The sequence below is a fragment of the Sabethes cyaneus genome, chromosome 1, assembly GCF_943734655.1.
Source record: "Sabethes cyaneus chromosome 1, idSabCyanKW18_F2, whole genome shotgun sequence".
NCBI classification, from domain to species: Eukaryota; Metazoa; Arthropoda; class Insecta; order Diptera; family Culicidae; genus Sabethes; species Sabethes cyaneus.
Genome location: NC_071353.1, coordinates 6,794,795 through 6,818,905, shown reverse-complemented (window position 1 = coordinate 6,818,905; position 24,111 = coordinate 6,794,795). Strand labels below are relative to the sequence as shown.

General features: G+C 41.1%; 1 protein-coding gene across 1 annotated transcript; it reads left to right on the top strand.

The window, feature by feature from the left end:
• The first annotated feature begins 1,637 nt into the window (after positions 1–1,637).
• LOC128732925 (NADP-dependent malic enzyme-like) lies at positions 1,638–19,812 on the top strand. The gene is made up of 4 exons (XM_053826390.1): positions 1,638–1,932; positions 17,058–18,444; positions 18,501–18,795; positions 18,859–19,812. The coding sequence occupies exons 1-4, from the start codon at positions 1,913–1,915 to the stop codon at positions 19,017–19,019; spliced, it is 1,863 nt and encodes a 620-aa protein (XP_053682365.1). The 5' UTR covers positions 1,638–1,912; the 3' UTR covers positions 19,020–19,812.
• The last annotated feature ends 4,299 nt before the right edge of the window (positions 19,813–24,111 follow it).

Below are 24,111 nucleotides of genomic sequence, written 5' to 3'. Positions count from 1 at the left end.
ATTTAGGCGCTCGCTTAGAGACAGACGCTGTTTGAATCGCCCCTCACCTGGGGAACAGCAGAGGCCCAAACTTGCAGCTTAGCTGCTCCAGTAAGTACATGAAGTATTTCAAGGTAAGGTCATCAATCGTCCTCGTTTGACGTAGATCTGCGAGGAGGTGCTAGGTAGGGGCTTGAGAGCTATGTATGACGCTTTTTCTAGGCCACACTCTCCCCATTTCATACCGAATCCCCTTAACCATTAGAGGTTCAAAAAATCCTGCATGTGTAAAACGACATGAACATTGCGGGATTGATATTTTCTGACCAACCTTTTTTTGTGTCAGGTTCATGTTTTGTATTAATCTATTAATTATTAATTCATTTAAAAAAAAAAAAATATTGTTTTCATGCGTTCATTCCATCCCAAAAGAGAAAACCGTTTTATATTGCCAGCCACTGTTGAATACCCTTCCACATTTGATAAAGAAAACAATTGAAGCTGATACATATATGAATATGACCAACTCATACAATTCCGTTATTTGAAGCCATGTCAATTGCTTGTTCGGAGAAGTGATTTGCCGTTATCTAAGGCTGGTCTGCATGTGTCACAAACAAAAACTGACTGTCCAGTGTACGATTTACTAGCCCTCTACATCGACAAACCGTCACCTCGAGTAGGTCTATACCTATCGAAAGTCCCATCAAGGTCAGATTACTTGCATGATGATATTCTATTTACACTTTGTCGGAAACAAATAACAAATTGCACCCCACACACAAGCACTAATAGGTAGGTATCGTTTGCAACATGCGTTGTGTTATAGATAAGAGACCGACCGACAATCAGGCCGAGGGCCTATCATCATCTGATCTGCGGCACAGCACAGTGTTGCTCCGATAAAATTATCAGGGAGAATATAATGCGCGAGATCCGTCCCGAGTCGGAGAGCAGGGCGAATAAAAACGCTATAAAGTTTATTTAAGGAAACTCTCTTTCTCTGTATATCGTTTCGATGGAAAAAGAAATCAAACCTACTAGATCTCGTGCGTACTAACTGTGGCACTCTCCGAAAGTAACGGGACATGAGTGAATGTAAACAAATCCCGAAGGAAGTTACATTGTCGAACCAAATGAATTGTTACAAACATATACGTTTAAAGGTTTCCGGTTTGAATCATATCTTTACTGAAGTCGTAGTCCCAAGGTCTAACGTCAAACCCTGGAGTAATATTCTAAAGTAGTAGTTTGCGGCGTAAAATCGAGTGACGTCACCGACGGAATAAGGCAACCACCGTGAATCATCCCCATCAGCTGATGATGGAACGGAATGGATAGCACACACCGAACCGAACCGAACGAACCACGCGGATTCTGGTTTTGCTGTACAACAACGCAACGGTACGTCAGCGCCGCCGCTTGATTCGAGCCGAGACCGAGAGAGAGAGGAGAATTGGCGCAAAGCACACACAACATCGCATGTATGCAAACATCATGATGGGTAGCTCGCACACGGGCAGACCGGACCGCTCGGAGAGTGGTTTTATGAGCATTTTCGCCCTTCGAAATTTATCCCCGTTTCCCAACCGAACCGCGGTCGGGCAGCAGCAGCAGCAGCAGAGACATCTCACCGCCAGTCAGCCAGTCGGTAGAAAGACAAAGCCAGTGAGTGAGTTTGGTTCGATTTTCGGGTATCGCGGTAGTGAAATTCTGTAGTGAATTTCTTGTCCTTGTTCGTCGTGAACCGTGTGTCGGTTTGGCCCAGCAAGCTAGCGGGTTTTACGGTTTCGGTGTGGTTCCGGCAGCACACGTTGCGTAAAATCAATCCGGATACGGTCGCACCTGGAGTGTGACAGAACTTTGACCTGAACGAAAACAGCAACCGAGCAAATTTTTGCCAAGGAAAATCTAGGACGAAAACCCAGGAAAAATGCTAGCACGACAGGTTATGTAAGTCGATCAATGAAAACCTTTTCATTTGCGTTGAAAACCGAGCAGAACGGGGACCCGAAGACCCATCCATCCACCACACCACGTAGCATTGACCTTTTTCAAGAATACATTTTTCGCTATCCCATGGCTGAGTTACGCGAATGTGTGCGTGTAAGTGGAAAAATACTGGACCCCCTTAGAATGAAATTTGCAGAATAACCCCTTCGGCAGATATGTAATTCGGAACGAAATCTATTGTGGCAAAAAAAAGATAGATTCGCTTGAGGTGACGTAACAGTTGAAAGCCATCCAATTCTGTGTCCAATTTGCAAAGTTTTTCAATGAAACACTCGCGAATGAGCATTATAGTTCTGCCCCTCGGGTTTGGAGAGAACGTGAGAATGTATGCGCAGTCGACGGAGTGTTCTTCGTGGCTTGTTTATTTGTATACAAACCACTGGCACTGTTGACATTGATGGCACCACCGTTGGCATTGCGTTGACACAATTTTCAGCGCAGCTGTTGGTGGTGCTGCACTTCCGTACGAGTCATGTGAGAGCTTCATTATAGGCGGCGGATTGCTGGTCGTATAATTGGATATTCCAGTGAACCACTTGTCATTGGCGGCTGGAGGTTGCACTCGATGAACGACCTATTTTCGTCCGCGGAACAACGGTTAGGTTAGGTGGTTTTTATCTTGATGAAAAGTTGACCTTGTCATGGGCCAATGACGCGTTCGGTAGACGAGGGGGTGGACGGTGCGTATGCGTTCGTTATTTGGCGGGGGCGGTGCGTTTGCGCTGTACGAAAACTGATACATACTTTGACGTTTCGCCGTTTTCGATGAGTGATGAGCCTAATTTCTTAGCCAAGCTAACCTATAACGATGTGTGAGCAACGGACTAGCTAAAACCGGTTCACAAACTATACAGTGGAGACCATCGCCACTGGCAAATAATAATGGGGATGTTTATCGCTTATCGCAACAGCAGTCATGATTGTCATATGATGGTGCTAATCAGTCGACACCACACAGCATGGGACGCAAATTAAGCTAATGGAGGTACCAACAGAGAGTGTGCCTGGTTATTTTCCGGAACAAATACTTAAGATTGCCTCCTGGCAAGCGGAACCAACCTGGCTGCGACCTCGATCTTGGTGGCCCTTTAACCTCTCGTAGCTATTCACACCAAACAACGGGTGCCAGAACGGGAGTAGTTTGCGAATTGCAAACAAGGTTGCGATCTATTTTTAGGGCGCCTGACAGTGTTGCCGCGTCCGTCCCGCCGGTTTCAACCGAAGCGTAGTGAGGGAGGTAATGACGGATTTGGTCGCGCTCGCCTGTTCTTATTTTTCTTTCTATTACTGGTTTGCACCAGCTGGTAGTTGCCAATTGGATGGTAAAAATTAGATGATTGCTCAGTTGGAAAAGGCAGTACGAACTAGATCTTGGTAGCTCAAGTGGAACTTCAACGACAGTTTCCAGTATGGGCGATTTTTTCCAGCGAATGTTGTGTCTTTGATTCTAGTCATAAACTACTGTGGTTCCAAGAGCTATACTCTGATTGATAGGGTAGCGGTAACAAAAACACAGTTGTGTTTGTGAACAGTAACGATAGTAAACAAATTATGAGCTCATGGCAACCGCATTACGCGGTCGAAAAATTTAAATAATATCTAACAAAACAAACACAGGCTTTTGCTGTAAAAGCCGGGTAAACTATCTAATGCGAGTTATAAATTAAATGCAAAAGAAAATTCGTAGTCTGTCTTTAGATCGCCAATCAAAAGCAATTCTTTTTATAAAATTTAACAACAATCCTTGAGGGTTTGTGTTTAGCGGCTTCGGTCGGCTACCTTTCAATATAGTAACAACTAGTTCGATGCCCGGTCTTGACCGGGCGACAAGTCAAAGTTGGCAGTCATCTTTTTTGGCACAGGCGCACGATGCGAGTGTGCGTACCTACAACTTTCGAAATGTGCCAGTAATTGAAATTTTAACGATAATGAGATTAGTTAATACTTAATACAGGTACTGATAGCCTGCGAAACAAATTTTTTCTTAGTGAACTTCGACAGTTTCATATGCTTGAAAATGTCTGAAACATGTTCCTTTCTGGTTGCGGTATAAAACCTGCTGACCAGAACGCTGTTAGATGTCTGCCTCGACGTACGTTTCGTCGTCCATTATCACGTAATCGAACATCCTAGATCGTTTGTTTTGGCCGCCTTGTTCTGTTGTTTATCGTCGCCATTCGGAGTCACTACTACCTTCTTATAAGCCGAACCGGATGTTTATTTTTACTCGATACACGGTTGTAAACAACACTCCGAGCCCAAATTGTTTGCGACATCTCGGAAAAGACGAGATTGATTCTTACTTTTTGCCGTCACAGCGATTTTCGATTTCCCCTGATCGAGCTTTTGACGTAGGACTACGTCTTACGGCAAGTTTTGAGATAGGGTGTCATTCCAAAAAATCGAAAGATGCGAGCGTCACGAAAAATGAAAGGTTTTGAGCGCTAATAGCTCAGCGGTTTTCCGATCGATTTTCAAAATTCTTACACCAATCGATCGGAAAATCTTCTAAGAATTAACCCAAATGAAGAAAAGTATGGATTCTTGATGTTGAACTATTGAAAAATTGAAAATAATGAACCTTTGTTTTATCAGGATTCTCGCTTCGTGATTGGTTGGAAGATTCTTTACGATGATCTAAACCTATACCAATTTGATATCTGTGCTTGGGAAGTAAGCCAAAACATCCCAGTTACAACCAATGAGAATACCTCCGAACTTGTAGGGAAAACTTTAGCCTCCCTTGGAGCATCGTCAGGGATTGACTCAGTCGCATCATCTAGTCGAATTTTTGCAAATACTAAATCTGGTAATCCTCTAGTTCCGATTAGAGTTGTCTTCAAAAACGCAGAGGCAAAAGAAGAGATTTTTAACAAAAAGAAATTGAAGGGACAGTTATTTTCAACGTCAATTGACCCTTCACTTTTACTAAATGGGAAAGCTACTACTATTTCAATTCGTGACGAGCTAACGCCGCTTTCATTAGAAATTATCAAGGAACTTCGCGAATCTCAGAAAAAACATAATATAAAATATGTCTGGTCTGGTAGGGGCGGTGTTGTACTTGTGAAAAGGAATGAGAGTAGCAAACCTGAAATCATAAAAAATCGAGTGGATCTAAAAAACTTTATGTCACGTTTAATAAATTTGTCCGTTTCATCTCCCTCTCCAAAAAGAATAAGAAGTACTACTGAAAAAAAAATTAAAATAATAAAAGTTATAAATGCTAAAAAAAATTTGTAAACCAACATTATAAAATGGATACTCCACAAATACAAAATAATCTTCACGAGAGTATAGACGATTTTAAAACACAATATCAGCATGGTAATGGTAGAAGCTTACGGATACTTCAGTGGAATATTCGCGGAATGAATGAATTGGGAAAATTTGATAACATACTCTATTTTTTAAACGATTGTGATATAACAGTGGATGTAATTGTAATTGGCGAAACATGGGTGAGAGCGGATAGTGCTTCAATTTTTGAAATTCCCGGTTTTCAGTCCACATTCTCATGCAGGGAATCATCTCATGGGGGGCTGGCGTTGTACGTTAACAACAAAATAATGCATAACATTAAAAATAATTGTTCTTTGGATGGATTGCACACCATTCACGTTGAGCTTACTATCGATGGGTCTTCCTTCGATGTTATTGGTGTCTATCGACCACCTTCCTTTGATTTTCATAGATTTTATGACGTCTTGGAAGGTTGGTTGCATGATGCAAAAAAGAACACGCCATGTTTCATTGTAGGAGATGTAAACGTCCCAGTCAATCTGATTGGCAACAATGTTGTGATTAAATATAAAAATTTATTGGAATCATATGGCTTCATATGCTCAAATTCAATTCCTACTCGGCCAGCCAGTAATAATGTTCTTGACCATGTAATATGTAGAACAAGTGACGCTTACCGTCTACGCAATGATACGATTGCCACCAACGTAAGTGATCACTCGCAAATTTTGACTTCAATAAATCTTGCTGGGAGACGACAAAAACAGGTTCTTACTAAAAGAATTATTGATAATGTGAGGCTAACTACGATGTTTAATGATTATATGAACAGTATTGTATGCGTGGATAATGTTGAAAATTGTTTTTCAGAAATAATTGCGAAATACAATCAGTTGCTTACTTTGTGCACAAGAACATTTACGACTGAAATAACTGCTAAAAATGAATACTGTCCGTGGATGACATTTGAATTATGGAGGCTAATGAAGATTAAAACAAAATATCTAAAAAAAGTAAAAAGAAACCCTTACGACGCGAACCTTCGAATAATGCTAAATCATGTGACAAGAAAAGTTGAAGCCACAAAAAAACAAAACAAGAAATCATATTATAAAACGCTTCTGAGTACTACTTGTCACTCAAAACTTTGGAAAAATATAAACACAATCTTTGGGAGGGAAAAAGGAAAGGAAACAACAAATTTATCTCAAAATGGAAGTAAAATTTCTGATGCGCAGCACGTCTGCGAAATTTTCAATAATTATTTTTCTAATATTGGCACCAATCTTGCGCGTAACATATCAAATCCTTTGAACGTTAGTCCTACTAGCAACGTTAGATGCGTCTCTAATACAATCTTTTTACGCCCTGCAAGTATTAATGAAGTTACTACTCTAATAAAAGAATTAGATGTTAATAAGAGTTCAGGCCCGGATAACATTCCAGCAAGAGTAATAAAGGGTAATCCCCAAGCATTTGCGTTCATTTTGTGTCAAGCCTTCAATAAAATTCTTGATACTGGTGAATATCCCAACTGTTTAAAAATTGCTAGAGTAGTACCAATTTTTAAAGCAGGAAACACTTTAGATGCCTGTAATTACCGTCCAATATCTACACTATCGGTCTTTAACAAGATCCTAGAAAAACTACTTGTAGCTCGATTATTAGATTTTTTGAAGGCAAACAATGTTTTTTACAAATTCCAATACGGCTTTAGGCAGAAATGTGGGACTACGACAGCTATAACAGAGCTAATAGACTACATAGTCAGCGAAATTGAATCGAAGAAACTTGTTGGAGGGTTATTCCTTGACCTTAAAAAGGCCTTTGATACCTTGAATCACAATATTCTCTTAAAGAAACTGGAATTATATGGAATAAGAGGAGTGGCAAGCAATGTCATTCGCAGTTACTTAACACAAAGAATGCAATTTGTAACGATTGGTGATGCACGTAGCACACTCCACAAAATTGATGTAGGGGTGCCTCAGGGTAGCAATATCGGTCCACTGTTGTTTTTGATTTACATCAACGACATTGGCAATTTAAACTTGAAAGGGATACCAAGGTTATTTGCAGATGATACGGCATTATTTTATCCTTGCGTTGACATCGGCAGTGCGATATCGTCGATGGAGCATGATTTAAAAGTTCTTTCTGACTATTTTGATGCTAATTTACTGTCACTCAACTTAACGAAAACAAAATATATGGTTTTCCACTCACCTAGGAAAAAACCCGCCGATCACGTTAACCTATGCGTCAACGAAATATCTATAGAAAAAGTAGATGATTTCAAGTATCTGGGTGTTTACCTTGATGCAACGTTGTCTTGGGACCGGCAAATCAAACATATGCAGCAAAAAATTTCATCATTAGCCGGCGCAATGAGAAAAGTTAGCTACTTCGTTCCTAAACACGTATTATTAAAATTCTACTATGGTTGTATTCACTCCCAAATTCAGTATCTAGTTCTCGTGTGGGGCCACGCCAGTAAATCGAAAATTAAGAAAATACAAGTTTTGCAAAACAGGTGCTTGAAAATAATATTTCAACTACCGATACTTTACCCAACGGTTCAACTCTACACAAATAATAGCCACACAGTTTTACCCATCTTAGCCTTACGTGATATGCAAACTGCTATTCACATGCAGAAAGTTTTACATCAACCAGACTATCACCATAATATGTCTTTAAACACTGGTAATAGACTGCAAAATACCCGACGAGCAAATCTCATACAGCGTGATAGAGCCACAACAAATCTTGGTCAGACGCGAATTTCATTTTTTGGTCCTTCAATTTACAACGCTCTGCCTAACGAATTAAAACAAATCACCAACATCGATCTGTATAAATACAAAATTAAACAATATTTTAAGACAAACATAATCAATTATATAATTTGAGCGTATCAACCATGCCTATGTAAAGTAAATCGTAAATTAAATTTAACTTCTCTCTACCAGTAGCTTAATCAGAATTATTATTAGTTATAGTTATACTGGGCCCCTTAAAAAGGAATATTAAATTCCACTGGGCGCCCATTAAATAGTTTTTAAATAATTTTATGTATCCTCTTTATGTTTTCCTCAGCTTAAATTAATTTCTTTGTTTAGTGTGTTGTCCAGTTCTCTTCTAAGCTGAGGTTTCTGTAAGTGTCCGATACCAGGGGGCTCTCTGTGTGAGCTTTTTGGTAACGGGGGTGAGCGGAGGGTTAGTTAAAAAAACAAAAAAAAAAAAAAAAAAACAAGTGACAAAGTTCCCTCATTTCAACAAGATTCCTTAACACCGCGATTAAACCTAAACCATTTTGATGTCCTTGCTTGGGAAGTACGCCAGAAAGAGTGACAAAGCCCCTCGTGCCAACTGCCAACAGATTTCTTACGAACGCGATTAAACCTAGTCCAATTTGATGTCTGTGTTAGGGAAGTGTGCTAGAAAAAATGACACAAGTTCGTTGTTTCAACAGAACGCAAATTCTTTACTGCGAGACGATTAAACCTCGGCGAATTTGATATCTGTGATGGAAAAATGTGCTACAGCTGTAGTGTTCGGTTATAATACGACTCTGTATGAATACGCATGCTTGCCGTTTAATTAGAAGTGTAGTGGAAAGATGTGCTGTTGATAAAATAGGATTGAATTGGTAAAATCCCTTCAACGTGGGGAACCATGGGTAATAAAACCAATCTTTAATTTCAGTAAGGTTCCAGGAAAGCAATAGTTTGTGTTCTTGATTTTGTTAAATTGTTTTCATATGCACAATCTTTTGAGAATTGAACGTATGCAATGTTATTACTTTGATAAATGTTACTTACAACGCATGTAGCATGTATATATGTTGCATATAGCATGTATACATGAAGAATCGAATGATTACAAGCATGGATACATGCTACTATCACTACAAAGAGACTTACGTAGTCCTGCGTCACTTATATATGCGGTCGTGTCTTGTACACAACCCCTCTGATTTTTTTGGCTATCCTCAAACATTTCCCAAACACTGTTATTGCATTGGCGATAGTTGATTGCCAAATCTTTTAGCGATTTTGTTAACTTGAAGTGTAAATAGTTCGAATTGTCGGGATGTGCAAGCAAAAGTTTGGTGTGTTACTAGGTACTCTTGCTTGGAGTGAACTGAACTGTAAATGTCCTATTTTTTCTTTTTTCGGTTTATCCAGCTGGTCGCTTAATCTATAGGAGTAATTCTCGCTGAAACGGAGCCACTACTGACACGAATATTGTCTTCAAATATTGAAACTTTTGCGCTTCATTGGTTGAAAATGGTTAAAAAATAAGAATTACACTTTTGATACCTCGAAATAGTGGACCCGTCGTTTGCCAATGGGCTTAACTATTTTTAAAAAAAAGTTGAATTTTGAGCAAACCTTGAGATCTATATCATGTGATATTTCATAAATTTGCCTTGAAACAACTAACAAATAACCCGGTTCTGGAAAGAAGAACAGGGCTTTCAAATGGAGTAAAAAAAATTTTGGCGGCCATCTTGGATTTGGTCACCATACTGGATTTCACAAAAAAATCGCCGTTTTCAACATGAGCCCCTCAACCGATTTTCGTTTTATAAGCACCGTTAAAAAGCTGAAAAAATGCTATAAGAAACATTCATCAAATTAAGTGTGCAATGGCATTAACTGAATAAAACAATTAGTTATTTGTATCAAGGTTCACAATTTTCATATAATTATTGTGATATATCCAAAATCCGCTATGAAACAAACTACAAACGACACGATTTTGTAAACAGGAGAGGCGGGGCTTATAAACGAAGTGAAAAAAAGAATGGCGGCCATCTTGGATTTGGCCGTCATGTAGGGTTTTATCGAAAAATCACCATTTTCGCCATGATCCCCCCCAACCGATTTCAATTTTAAGGCCACCATCGGAAAGTTGAGAAAAAATGCTATAAGGAACATTCAGCAGGTTAGGTGTGCAATGATATTAACTAAATAAAGCAACTAATTTTCTGTAGCAAGATATTCCATTATATGAGCGTTGTAAACCTTGATACAGATAATTATTTGTTTCGTTTATTTAATGCCACTACACATGTAATTTGATGAATGTTCCTTATAGCATTTTTTCTCAGCTTTCCGATGGTGGTCTTAAAATTAAAATCAATTGGGGGGATCATGACGAAAACGTCGATTTATTGATAAAATCCAACATGGCGGCCAAATCTAAGATGGCCGCCAATTTTTTTTCACTTCGTTTATAAGCACTGTCTCTCTTCTTTACAAAACCGTGTCGTTTGTAGTTTGTTTCATAGCGAATTTTGGAAATATCACAATAATTATATGAAAATTGTGAACCTTGCTACAAATAACTGATTGTTTTATTCAGTTAATGTCATTGCACACCTAATTTTATGAATGTTTCTTATAGCATTTCTCTCATCTTTCCAATGGTGCTCTTAAAATGAAAATCGGTTGGAGGGCTCATGGTGAAAACGGCGATTTTTAGATAAAATCCAATATGGCGACCAAATCCAAGATGGCCGCCAAAAAATTTTTTACTCCATTTGAAAGCCCTGTTCTTATTTCCAGAACCGGGCTATTTGTTAGTTGTTTCAAGATAAATTTATGAAATATCACATGATATAGATCTCAAGGTTTGCTCAAAATTCAACTTTTTTTTTAACTGTTAGGCCCCTTGGCGAACGAGGGGTCCACTATTTCGAGGTATTAAAAGTGTAATTCTAATTTTTTAACCATTTTCAACCAATTAAGCGCAAAAGTTTCAATATTTGAAGACCTCGTGTCAGTAGTGGCCCCGTTTCAGCGAGAATTACTCATAGGGGAATGTCACCAGTTATGAAAAAGGTTTTGTTTTTTGGCCATAGCTTTTGATCGGATCATCCAATTTTAAATCTTTTTGAAGCATTGGAAAGTTTAAACGTATACCTATCTTTTTGCCAAAGGAAGTATATGATTTTTCTTTAATACACATTTTTGAGTAAATTTTTTCACCTTAAATTTGTCTGTGTGATGAAATAGAGGTCCAAAACCAAGCTTATACGCTTTTACCCGACCTCTTTGATTCCATTTGGTACACAAAATAATCAATTGCAAAACATGCGAAAATCTTTTTTGGGTGTTTTTTCACACACTTTTCCTACAAAGCATTGTGAATGTTGAAATTTAACCGTTGTTTGCCCAAAAGTTATGTTACTATGAGACTAGACGTTGGTAGTAACTTGACAGCACTAAGATAATAAAAACGGAGGCAGCCTCCCCGCAGAAACCACTACTATTTAGGTGCATACATTTTCCTAGGTTTACTGATAGATAGGTTAAGTCCGAACAAGCGGCAGCGAATAAGGACAGCATGCACCCAACGTTTGTGCAGGTTGAAGGCCGTAAAAATTTTCGACCAAATATGACGTGCGGCCATTCTTGTTTCGGCCTTCTGTGATTCGACCATTGGATATATTATGCCATTTGTTATTTCGACCATTTGTGTTTCGGCCATTCGTGATTCGGCCAATTGTGTTTCGACCATTCGTAGGTAATCCCTTTTTTGACATGCAAAAATTGAATTTCAAAGGGTTAGAAATTGACTTAACATTATTAATCAATAATTGCAACCATTATATGTTTCAAAAGTACGCCAAGAGCTATTTGTCCGGTGCAAATAATTTTTGGCAACCTCTGGTAAGACGTAGTCCTACGGCAATATAAATGTTATTGTTCTATGTATAACAGCAATTTTTTTCACGAACACACTGAGGGCATTATTTTTTCGTTATTTAAAGCGTGTATGCAAAAACTAACTGATATTTAAGCATTTTTTGGAAGTGAAATATTTTGTGTTGCCAAAAACGGATACTTTTGTTACAAAAATCGAGGCATGCCAAAATCTAACCATGCAAAATTCGAAATCCCACTGTATAGTGAAGAAATGCAGATCTCGTCAACCCCACCCAACCCAGTCCACAACAGCGCACTACCATCAATTCTCCAGCACAAATAACCACAAATGAATCAATAGCAAAACAAATCTCGAACCATCAGTGGTTATCAACTTATCAGGGGCCGACCCAAACCGGAACAAATTTCATCTTTCATCCCCCTGCCAGTTATGCGCAATCCCAAGACAAGTCAACAGTAAGTAAATTGAGCGCAGAACGACCTGGGCGTTCGCGGTAGTCGACAGAAGCTTTAAACCATAAAGTCACACCCGCTTCCCAACCCTCGGAACCAAAGAGCTAGTGCGCCGTATTTATAACGGAAATCCATCCCAAACCTCGTGTTTTTTAGTCTTGATCTTGAACTGAGGTCAATCATATATATTACATTTTGACGTAGGACTACGTCTTACGGCAAGTTTTGAGATAGGGTGTCATTCCAAAAAATCGAAAAATGCGAGCGTCACGAAAAATGAAAGGTTTTGAGCGCTAATAGCTCAGTGGTTTTCCGATCGATTTTCAATATTCTTACACCAATCGATCGGAAAATCTTCTAAGAATTGACCCAAATGTAGAAAAGTATGGATTCTTGATGTTGAACTATTGAAAAATTGAAAATAATGAACCCATGTTTTACCAGAATTCTCGCTTCGTGATTGGTTGGAAGATTCTTTACGATGATCTAAACCTATACCAATTTGATATCTGTGCTTGGGAAGTAAGCCAAAACAAGTGACAAAGCTTCCTCATTTCAACAAGATTTCTTAACACCGCGGTTCAACCAAGACCATTTTGATGTCCTTGCTTGGGAAGTACGCCAGAGAGAGTGACAGAGCCGCCTCGTGCCAACAGATTTCTTACGAACGCGATTAAACCTAGTCCAATTTGATGTTTGTGTTAGGGAAGTGTGCCAGAAAAAATGACACAAGTTCGTTGTCCCAACAGATCGCAAATTCTTTACTGCGAGACGATTAAACCTAGGCGAATTTGATATCTGTGTTGGAAAAATGTGCTACAGCTGTAGTGTTCGGTTATAATACGACTCTTTATGAATACGCATGCTTGCCGTTTCATTAGAAGTGTAGCTAAAAGATGTGCTGTTGATAAAATAGGATTGAATTGGTAAAATCCCTCCAACGTGGGAATCCATGGGTAATAAAAACAATCTTTAATTTCACTAAGGTAGCAGGAAAGCAACAGTTTGTGTTCTTGATTTTGTTAAATTGTTTTCAAATTCACAATCTTTTGAGAATTGAATGTATGCAATGTTACTACTTTGATAAATGTTACATACAACGCATGTAGCATGTATATATGTTGCATATAGCATGTATACATGAAGAATCGAATGATTACACGCATGAATACATGCTACTATCACTACAAAGAGACTTACGTAGTCCTGCGTCACCTATATATGCGGTCGTGTCTTGTACACAACCCCTCTGATTTTTCAATCTTAATATACGTTGACCATGGCCCTCTCACCGGGTAGCCTTGATACGAATTGGCCATGGACTTTTCCCGTTTCAATCCTAATATACGTATATACATATACAAAGATTTGAAGGTGCTTTTGACCGGATTGACCACCAAATTTTTCTCCGGAAACTGAGTCGCTTGGGGGCTCCGGTTTGCTTCGTCTGCTGGCTTCAGACCACACCTTACCTTACCTAACAAATCGGCTACTATCAGTTAAATTAGGCTCAACTGAATCGTACTGTTTTCGCAAACAATCTGGAGTTCCGCAGGGAAGCAACCGGGGACCGTTACTGTTCATCAAATATTTTAATTACGTTTACTTTGTGATCCCATCGGGCTGCAAGCTACTATAGGCTGATGATCTCAGAATGAAACTTTGTGTGTATATATAGTTCATGTAAATAAGCAACTTTGCATACTTAGTTTTTCCAAAATTGGTCTAGACTAACTTTTGGAAAGGGCGCATTTTTTTCTCTTTTTTTACAAAAAAATTTACTCGAAAACTATAGGACCTACAAAAAAATGCTGTATGAGTTACTTTTAAAAAATGTTCTGAATTTTCATAAAAAATAGTGAAAAAATTAAAAATTAATTTCTACACTGAAAAAAAACCGTATTTTAAAAACTAAAAATCGATTTCCCAAAAAACGCCAACTCAGAAATTCATGAAATTTTTTCAAAGATAGATTACTATGTGATTGTGGGAAAACTAAGTATGCAAAGTTGTTTATTTACATGAAATCGTTGCAAGAAAGTTTCATTGAATTCTGAGAGGGTGCTGCCAACTACATAGACGAGTTGGCGTGAAATCCGTCTATATGATCTGTTGAACACTGGAAGCTATTGCAAGGTTTAATCCACCAATTTAGAAAATGGTGTGGCTTAAGCAACCTGACCATAAGTATTTCCAAATGCTTAGTCGGTACTTTCACACAAAGCTGCACCGCTCCATTTTTATATAACCTGCACACTTAAAAATAAGCACCGAGTTCGGCAACATTTTGCCGAAATCTCAACAGCCGAATGTTCGGTAAAAATATCGATGGTGTATATCGACGTTTACGGATCTTTAGTAACGTTTGGTAACATAAAAAATTTTACCGAACAGTCAGCTGTGGAGATTTCAGCAAAATTTTGCCGAACTCGGTGCTTTTTGTTAAGTGTGTGGGGGATCTACGGATGGAACCAAGCTATAATCGGAGCCAATTATAATGGGATACGAGTCCACTTCTCCTGCCATGCCCTGTAGATTGCAGGTAATAATGAGCATTTGAACCACAACGGACTAAACAAAAGAAAAACTCCTCAACCCCCTGATTAAGCGCGCGACGTACTTCAAACCAATGTTGCAAATCGTGTGAGAGGTCAACGAGAGGTCTACTCTCGCGCAAGAGAGAATGAGAAGCATAGCATTCAACGTTTTACGCTCATGTAAGCGTAAAACAAACAGCCGCCATTGCTGTGTGCAGACATTCTGGTACCTACTCACTCACGAAAGCACAGCCTCATGTCGTCGTTTTACATACCTTACTCGCGAGTCAAATAACTCGTGAAAATTCAGCTGCCCGTGAGGATTAGTGCCGCACTGAGATACAGATTTTGCAATACTTTTCCTTTTCTTCTTCATCTTCGTCCTCGATTCTACTCACGGGCGGCAGTGCAAGCTTTCGCGAGTAATCGGCATCAGCAGCTCGAGCTGCAGTGACGCACTAAAGCGACGATCGTAGCTGTTAGCTAAATACACACTCGCAAAAACTCGTCGCAGTGCATCAATAAATAAGAGTGAGAGTCCGAAAGGGATGATTAAGATCGTTAAAATAGGTACGCGTGTATGAGAAAATTAGACCACATGAGTGTGGGCTTCGCAACGCTGCTTCAAACTTCACAACCTACAATTCCTTCCGGTGTCAATTGTGGATGACGCAGAAAATTCCTTGGTCTCTAGTAGCAGCAAGTGTCAGACTAACATTTCTTTCCCTCACAAGTTAACGTGCATTGTACGTGTCCAGCTTTGCTATTGATTATCACACAGAATTGGATCACCATAACATGCACACTAAGAATGATCTGCTATTTCCAAGCATCGTTCTGGTGATTCTTTGTGCTATTTGAGCTGATCTAGATCAATCTCGGGTAACTTACGGGCGGTCAAACTATACTGCGCTGTTATGTAATACATATTTTACCTCTAAATACATCCCGAAGGTTCGATTTGGCATTAGATCGCCAATGTAATAACTTGTGGTGCGCCGTCTTCGACTGATTACTCATTCCATCTCCAAACTCCGACACTTTCTGTCTGTGTTCGTTACACGCTAGTGGCAACTACCCAAATAATATGTAAACAAAATACATTACACATTACAGGCAAATCCCCTATGGTATAAATACCAGGATACATAGTTAGCGCTTTCTATTGGCTAGCTCTCAAAATAATAGTGACATCTGGGTCAATGCCAGGGCAAGGCTGACAATCTTCTTTTTATTTCACTGTGTCGATGTTACTCGACTGAATCGTGTCGCTTTCTTGTTGTTATTCGGCACAGAGCCAGTGTGGCTCGTGCTGTTGTAGTCTTCTCCAAAGTTCTACTCGGTCCTGTGACACTCATCGCCAATTTCCCAAGCGTCGCAGAAGGTGCAAGTCACTAGTTCGATTTGGTCTAACCATCTCGCACCCTGGACCTTGCTGTTCTTTATTTTCGGGAGGTTGTTAAAGAGAACGGTTTTCGTCACTTTCCTCCAGCACCTTTACGACGTGTTTGGTCATCCAAAACCTGCTGCCGTTAGATTTTGTTTTAAAAATGATCAATCGTTGAGTGCAACGTTTATACAAAACTTTCTAACAGAACGGGCCCCAGGATAATTCCTTGGGGCACACCTGCCAGGGTGTTGAATGTTCGATAATAGACATTATTCAAGGAAACCAGTATTTTGCCTGAGCGATAGCTTCTGATGATTTTCATCAAATACATAGGGAAATTGTATCGATGAAGCTTGAATTCCAGGATATAGTGTCAGATATTTTCGAAAGCCTTGTCACTATTCAAAACCGCAATTGCTGTCATCTAAGATACTGTTCGTTCGATAACGCTGGAAACTCGATTGAGTTCAAGGATGCAGCTTCTCTAGTAGAACTCAAACTGTTCCTCCAGGAAGACTCTTTCGAACTTAATCAGGATTTTGTACATTGTCTTGCAAAAGGCCAGATTTCCTGTTTGCCGTTCGATCAATTTTGAAATTTGACAGAAAATATGTTGAGAAAATATGTCTTCACAAGCTTCTAGATTTTCACAATCGAATTTTGTTCTATATTGGAATTTAATATAAAAAGCATACCTAATAACAAAATATATAAACAAACATTAACAGTGCACATTTATTCTCCTTCTGTCCCGTTCCACAGCCTGAACGGTGCCTCGAATGCCCTGAAAAGCATCTCGTCGGCGGCCACCTCGTCGCCGAAGAAGACCCTTGCGAAGGCGGCCGCCTCGGTAATGGCACGCGAGTACCACGAGGTCACCGGTGACATCATCGTACCGTCGATGGTGATGGGCATCGACCATCTGCGTGATCCTCGGCTGAACAAGGGCCTAGCCTTCACCCTGGAGGAACGGCAAATCCTGGGCATTCACGGATTGCAACCGGCTCGCTTCAAGACCCAGGAGGAACAACTGGAACTGTGTCGGATCTCGATCTCACGCTACCAGGAGGATCTGAACAAGTATCTGTATCTGGTAGATCTACAGGACCGAAACGAAAAACTCTACTTCAGGTTGATCTCGGAGGACGTGGAGAAAATGATGCCGATCGTCTATACGCCGACGGTTGGGTTGGCCTGTCAGAAGTTCGGTTTGATCTATCGACGACCTCGTGGGCTGTTCGTGACGATCAACGATCGAGGTCACGTATACGATGTGCTGCGGAATTGGCCAGAACCGGATGTGCGAGCTATCGTGGTAACCGATGGGGAGCGTATTTTGGGTTTGGGAGACTTGGGAGCCTGTGGAATGGGCATTCCAGTCGGTAAGCTAGCTCTCTACACCGCATTAGCCGGCATCCCACCGCATCAGTGTCTGCCGATTGTGATTGACGTCGGTACTAATAACCAGAGCCTGCTAGAGGATCCCCTCTACATTGGACTACGGCATAAGCGTGTGCAAGGTAAAGAGTATGACGAATTCATTGATGAATTTATGCAGGCTGTTGTGAAGCGATACGGACAAAATACCCTAATTCAGTTCGAGGACTTCGGTAACCACAATGCCTTCCGGTTTCTGGACAAATACCGGGACACGTACTGTACGTTCAACGACGACATCCAGGGAACAGCTTCGGTTGCAGTAGCCGGTCTACTGGCCTCGAAGCGCGTCACCGGGAGGAAAATCTCGGAGAATACGTTCCTGTTCCTAGGGGCAGGTGAGGCGGCGATCGGTATTGCCGACCTGGTGGTGAAGGCTATGCAAGCAGAGGGTTGCAGTTTGCAGGAGGCCCGTGACAAGATTTGGCTGTTCGACATCGACGGCTTGTTGGCGAAAAATCGCCCCGAGGGTCACATGGGTGGTCATAAGGCATTCTACGTTAAGGATCATCGACCGGTGAAGAATTTCGCCGAAGTGGTCAACGAGGTGAAGCCGTCTGTGCTGATTGGTGCTTCGGCCGCTGGTGGTGCCTTTACGCCGGAGATTCTTAAAGCGATGGGCAAGAATAATGATCGTCCTATCATTTTCGCACTGTCCAATCCCACTTCCAAGGCCGAATGTACAGCGCAAGCTGCCTACGATAATACCGAGGTTTGTTCGCGCTAATTGGGCTTGAGGACAGAACTTCAAATTGTTATTTTTTTCAGGGTCGTTGCATTTTTGCTTCGGGTTCGCCGTTCCCACCGGTTCAGTACGGAGGTAAAACTTTCTACACCGGTCAGGGTAACAATGCGTACATTTTCCCAGGAGTAGCTCTGGGCGTCATTGTCACCGGAACGCATCATATCCCGGAGGATATGTTTTTGATTGCTGCCCAGGCTGTCGCCGACCAGGTTGCACAGGAAGATCTTGACAAGGGTTCTCTTTATCCTCCCCTAGGAGCCATTCGTGAATGTTCCCTTGACATAGCGGTTGGAGTGACCAAGTTTGCGTATCAAAAAGGTAGTTGATGCCGATGTATTTTTTTAGGATTTTAACCATTGAAGTTGGATTTTGTTTTTGTAGGTCTTGCATCCACCTATCCGGAACCAGAGGACAAGCTGTCCTACATTAAGTCCCACTTGTATAATTTCAACTACGAAACTGCCATGCCGGTCACCTGGAAGTGGCCCGACCAGAAGGAAGTTAAGACTCGCCCGATCACGCCGACTAAATTGCAAGCCTGAGATTTACCTCAGCTGTAAGCAGCAGCCCAGTATTTTAAAATCATTTCGTATCCTGACGGTAGTTTACGTTAAAATCTTATTTATTTTTATACGAAACAAGCAAAAAGCTCAACAACAAGATTATGATTTCTTTTTAATTATTTTAAAAGTTGAACAAAAGGTAAACTTTGGTTTTAAAACATACGGTTGAGATCACCCAATTAAATTAGGCTTTGTTTCTCGAATGTGATACCAAGCAGCACTGCTGTGACAGCAGTTTAGAAGAATGAACACTCATTCGCAGTGTTGATAGAACGATTAAATCTCATCACCACCCGCTGAAAGCTGAATTAATAGATAAATATCATCAATCGACGTTCCTTATCACCCTAATAATATTACGCGCACTTCTGCCGCAAGCAAGCAAACTGCAACATTTTCGCTCTCGGACTGCCGGAGGTCGGAGAACAACTAGCAACGGTTACGGACGAGCACTTGTAGTAGCGTAGTCTTAGCATAGAGTAGCTTTCACTTAATTGCATGATTAAAGTTAAAATTAACCAACAATAAAATACGAGCAGTGTTTAGGATGCAGAGTTATTGAAATTTCGATTTTTTTTAAAAATAGTGAAACAAATATCAACTCATGCCGTTGCAGATGTGTGTGTATATGTTAAAAGTAATGCAGCGGATAAAAAAACTCCTACCGAGGACAGAAACTTTAAAATAAATTATAAATATAATCGAGTGTAGATTTTTCTGTTGATCCACAAAAGAGAGGGATTCTGGTTTGTGACCATCCGAAAAAAATCGTATAGACACAATTTGGAATAAAGAAATTTGAATGCAGTGTTCAAGTAAATTAGCACAAATCCCTTTTCCTCTTTATCTACTTATATGAAGATGATTGTAAGATATTGTCCCAGGCTATCAGTTTAGCTTTTGAATCTGGGACGGGCTGTGGCTGTGCTTTCGATCATATATATGACAGCAACACTCAACTAGTCCACTGACCTAATCAATTTGGGTTCAAACGAAAATGCCACACTAACTTGAATTTTTCACAAATAAAGTAGCCAAAATAGGATTATCGCCGTGAAACTTAACAAAGCTAATAGCTAACAGAACTGGTCCCAGGATACTTCCTTGGGGTACACCTGCCAGGGTGTTGAACCGTCTTGCGGAATCCAAACTGTTCCTCTAGGAAGGCTCTTGGAAACAAACGGATTTTCGTCTGGTTACAGCACAGCGATTATTTTGGCTAGCTTCCTCATTGAAGGGAGAGTAGTCAAGCTCCTATCATCTTGCAAATAGTTTTAGCATAGCATAGTTTGACACCTATCATCTTGCAAATAGCTTTGCTACAAAAGTAGATGATCTGTAACTCGGGTGCTTGAGCACGATGTTGAATGTGCCATCGTAGCCGAGATCTATTAACTTGTTAAATCCTTTGGTAAGAATCATCAGCGCTCTCGCGGTACCTTTTACATTCTCTGGTACGAAACTGTTCGTTGGAGGGTTAAGGTTTTCGGTCTCTTTTTGGTGACTTTGGTCAGGGATCAGAATAGCTTTTAATGAGGTAAAATTTATTCATAATTGATGGGGCGAACCAACCACCGGTTGAAAACCCGATTGAAAAGTAAATAAATAAATTAATATTTCTAATTGTTGGAATCCCTATTCCTATGATCTTCAATCTACTCCTGGATTACTTTTTTTTCCTTTTTTTCGGGTTATCCAACTGGTCGCTTAATAGCGTATAAAACTCTGCGCTGGGCCATTTTGTGATGTCAACAAAGTGTCAGGGAGACCTCCAACGTCAGTTCTACCTGACGAGACAGGCAATGTCGCCCACTAAAACACAGGTAGAGCCCCAAGCAAAGCCGTCACGCCTATGCCGGAGGCGCAGGCGGAGGCGTTTCGGCCCTGCGCGGACTCCACGAACTGACTCTAAGATCTCTCTGCCAAAGGCCGGAATATCATATTTTAAATATAATGATGATGAAGATGATGATGATAATGATGATGATGATAAGAAGAAAAATGGTAGATCGAATTTGTAAATGTGCTTTGAACTTTTTGTACTACTTGAGTTGTAAAATGTAGTATAGTGAAGAAGTGGAGAATTCGTCATCCCCGCCTAGCACTAAGCAGAAGCAGAAGGTTTTCAGGCACTAGCACTGGTCTTCAACCGCGCGCCCTCTATCAATTTTCCAACACAAACAACCACAAATGGACTAATAAGAAAGACAAATTTCGGAGCATTAGTGGTTATCAATTTATCAGGGAAAATTTGATCTTTCATTCCCCAGCATTTATGCACTGTCCCAAGATGCAAAGTATATGGAACGCAGCACAAGCTGGACGTTCGCGGTAGTCGACAGAAGCTTTAAAATATAGAGACGCACCCGCCTTCCAACACCCGAGATCAATGAGCTAGTGCAATAAAGCTGTGGGCTTAAACGTCTCTCTAAGACTCGTCCCCTTCCCATCGACAGACCCCGCATTCGGCCATCAGATCCAGGACAGCCACGGAGCCAGTGTAAAAATTCTACCAACTCTATCTAGCAGCACCGCCCAGCCGAGACTCGAACACACGACACGAATTGACATAATTTTCCCATCTGCTACCTAAGCACTTCTATTATTACACGTAATCATTGTAGAGCGGTCCTTCGGCATTCAACCGGATCTGGTATCCCGCTTACATCCCCTTACTAACCCTGAACCCCCGACCGACCCAATCAATCCGACATTTTTCGGAAATATTTGTGAAAGCTGTGATAAATAGGGATGAATCCCAGAAACATTCATCTATTAATAATCAGAGATCCCCATACTGGCCATATTCTTAAACTGAATAAAAGCACTTTCTGAACAACGCAACAATCACATTTGGTAAATTTTTACCCGGAGTCCCACTTTAAATCACAAAACTATTTTGATATATACCCACATTCAGAAGTAAACGTGACCGCTGATCATTTACTGATTAGTTAAAAAGCCCTATACCACGACAAGGTTCAGTTTTATCGTAGGGATCTTCAATCTACTCCTGGATTACCCTACCAATACTAACACACCAGGATTCCTACGAATCTCTCCAAGTAGTCCTGGATTCCCGGGGATTCCTAGTTCATATTTCAGGGCTTTACCTGTTGGATTCTCATACAAGCCTTTTCGTTCTACAAGCAAGGCATTTTGAGTGAATCTTCTGCAGAATTCCTTCATACGATTTCTATACGAGGAACCCAGAGACTTTGTGCGAATCTTTTGTGTACGTCCGTTGGGTTAGTCTTACACGTAAATAGTTCTTTAATCAGCATTTTCATCTGCGTTCTTGACCCAAGAGCTGACGGACAATTGCACAGGTACTGAGTATCGCTTATTTCTGCAACGCAACTAGCTCACGATCTAACCTCAACACCCCGTTAGATCTTCCAGCAATATTTTCGGAACCACTCCAATTGCGGAAAGCACTTTCGGAACTATTCTTAGAACCTCTTCTAATCTGCACAACTCTTTCAACTCCACCGCTAGCGGACGGTATTTTACAATGAGACCGTGTGTTGTCTCCAAATTACTACTCAGTGGAATGGCGATGTCAATAATGGTTACTATTCATCTACCCTTATCATAAATCATAATTTCCCGTCGGTTGTGGTGAGTAACAAGAGTGTCTCAGAACGGTGCGGTCCCAATATAGCTTGAAACGGTTATTTTCTAAGCCGGCATCTGGTTTGTGGCGGTAATTTGGCACATCTTTCTTCAACAAACCACATTGCTTGCTGCACCGACTTGCGGTTGTTTGCCCCGATAGCCTCCGTTTTATGATGAGCTAGCTCCAGTTTTCTGGAGCGCATCCAATCCCATTTTGTCCACAGAATTCTGGAATACGATGTTCTTGTATGGGCCCCATACCATGCTGTGCATATCAAGAGATTAGAGGCTATCCATTTCCTTCCAAAAAATTCCTGAGATACGCTCTGCGTTTTCTGCCCTGGGACGATCCTATAAATCTACCAGCCTATGGGGAACATTGCAAACTGATCGACCTGCATTCGTTAGCTGCGAGACGGAAATTATTGCAGACTTTTTGTGTCCCCCGAAGGCAACTCCGGAATCATTCCCTTTTGTGGCAGATTTATATCGTCCGCCAATCACCTCCCATACCGGGAACTTTTGCTTCAACACCTCGTCATGCATGACGTTCCACAACACCGGGCCCACTATGGAACCTTGCGGAACCCCTGCGGTGATTGGAACGCACTTCTGACGCTCCTCCGTGTTGTAGCATACCACACGATTCTGGAAATAATTTTCCAGAATCCTCTACAGCGACACCGGCACTTGGACGTTCCGAAACGAGTTGGCTATGGAGTGATGGAGTCCCAGCTAGAGCTATTAAAACCATTTCTCACGTCTAACGTGACAACTGCGGTATAGTGGATACCTGTCGTCTTGCGCTGGATTGCTACCTCGGCTATCTTAGTGACAGACAAGATGGCATCCACCGAAGATTTGCCTTTTGGGAAGCCAAATTGGTTCCTTGACAGACCGTTTGTACGCTCAGTGTACTGTACGAGTCTGTCAAGGAAAACGCTCTGCAGCACCTTGCCGGCAGTATCGAGCAGACAGATAGGCCTACATGACGAGGGGACACCCGGAGGTTTTCCCGGCTTCGGCAATAGGACCAGGTTCTGTCGCTTCCATCTGTCTGGGAAGTGGTCATCTTCCAGGCATCTACTCATTACTGCCCCGAATAATTCGAGCCTCTAGAATAGCCGCTTTAATGGCCATATTCGGGATACCGTCTGGCCCCGGTGCCTAGCTCACCTTTAGGGATTTAGCGATCTCAATCAGTTCCTAGTTCGTAACCGTCACTTCCTCCCCGACCTCCAAACCGCCGTCACCCACGTTACTTTGGATGTTCGTCTGGGAGGCCGACCACCTACGCTATGGTCTGAGATACTGGAACGTCGGCCGTGGGACGACTCAGCGGCCTGAGGCCAGGACCTTGGCTCGTGGTGAGGAAAGAGGCCCCTGATGATCCGCTGCAGCATCTCTGGCGATCGCTCTGTGGGCGCCATAACGCTCTTGGTCTTTGCCATTA

What these genes read in the sequence shown, in the direction of transcription:
- LOC128732925 (XM_053826390.1), top strand. Translation starts at nt 1,913, where the DNA reads ATGCTAGCACGACAGGTTAT. An exon ending in ATGCTAGCACGACAGGTTAT is followed by an intron (nt 1,933 to 17,057) that starts GTAAGTCGATCA and finishes CCCGTTCCACAG; the next exon opens with CCTGAACGGTGCCTCGAATG. An exon ending in CTGCCTACGATAATACCGAG is followed by an intron (nt 18,445 to 18,500) that starts GTTTGTTCGCGC and finishes TATTTTTTTCAG; the next exon opens with GGTCGTTGCATTTTTGCTTC.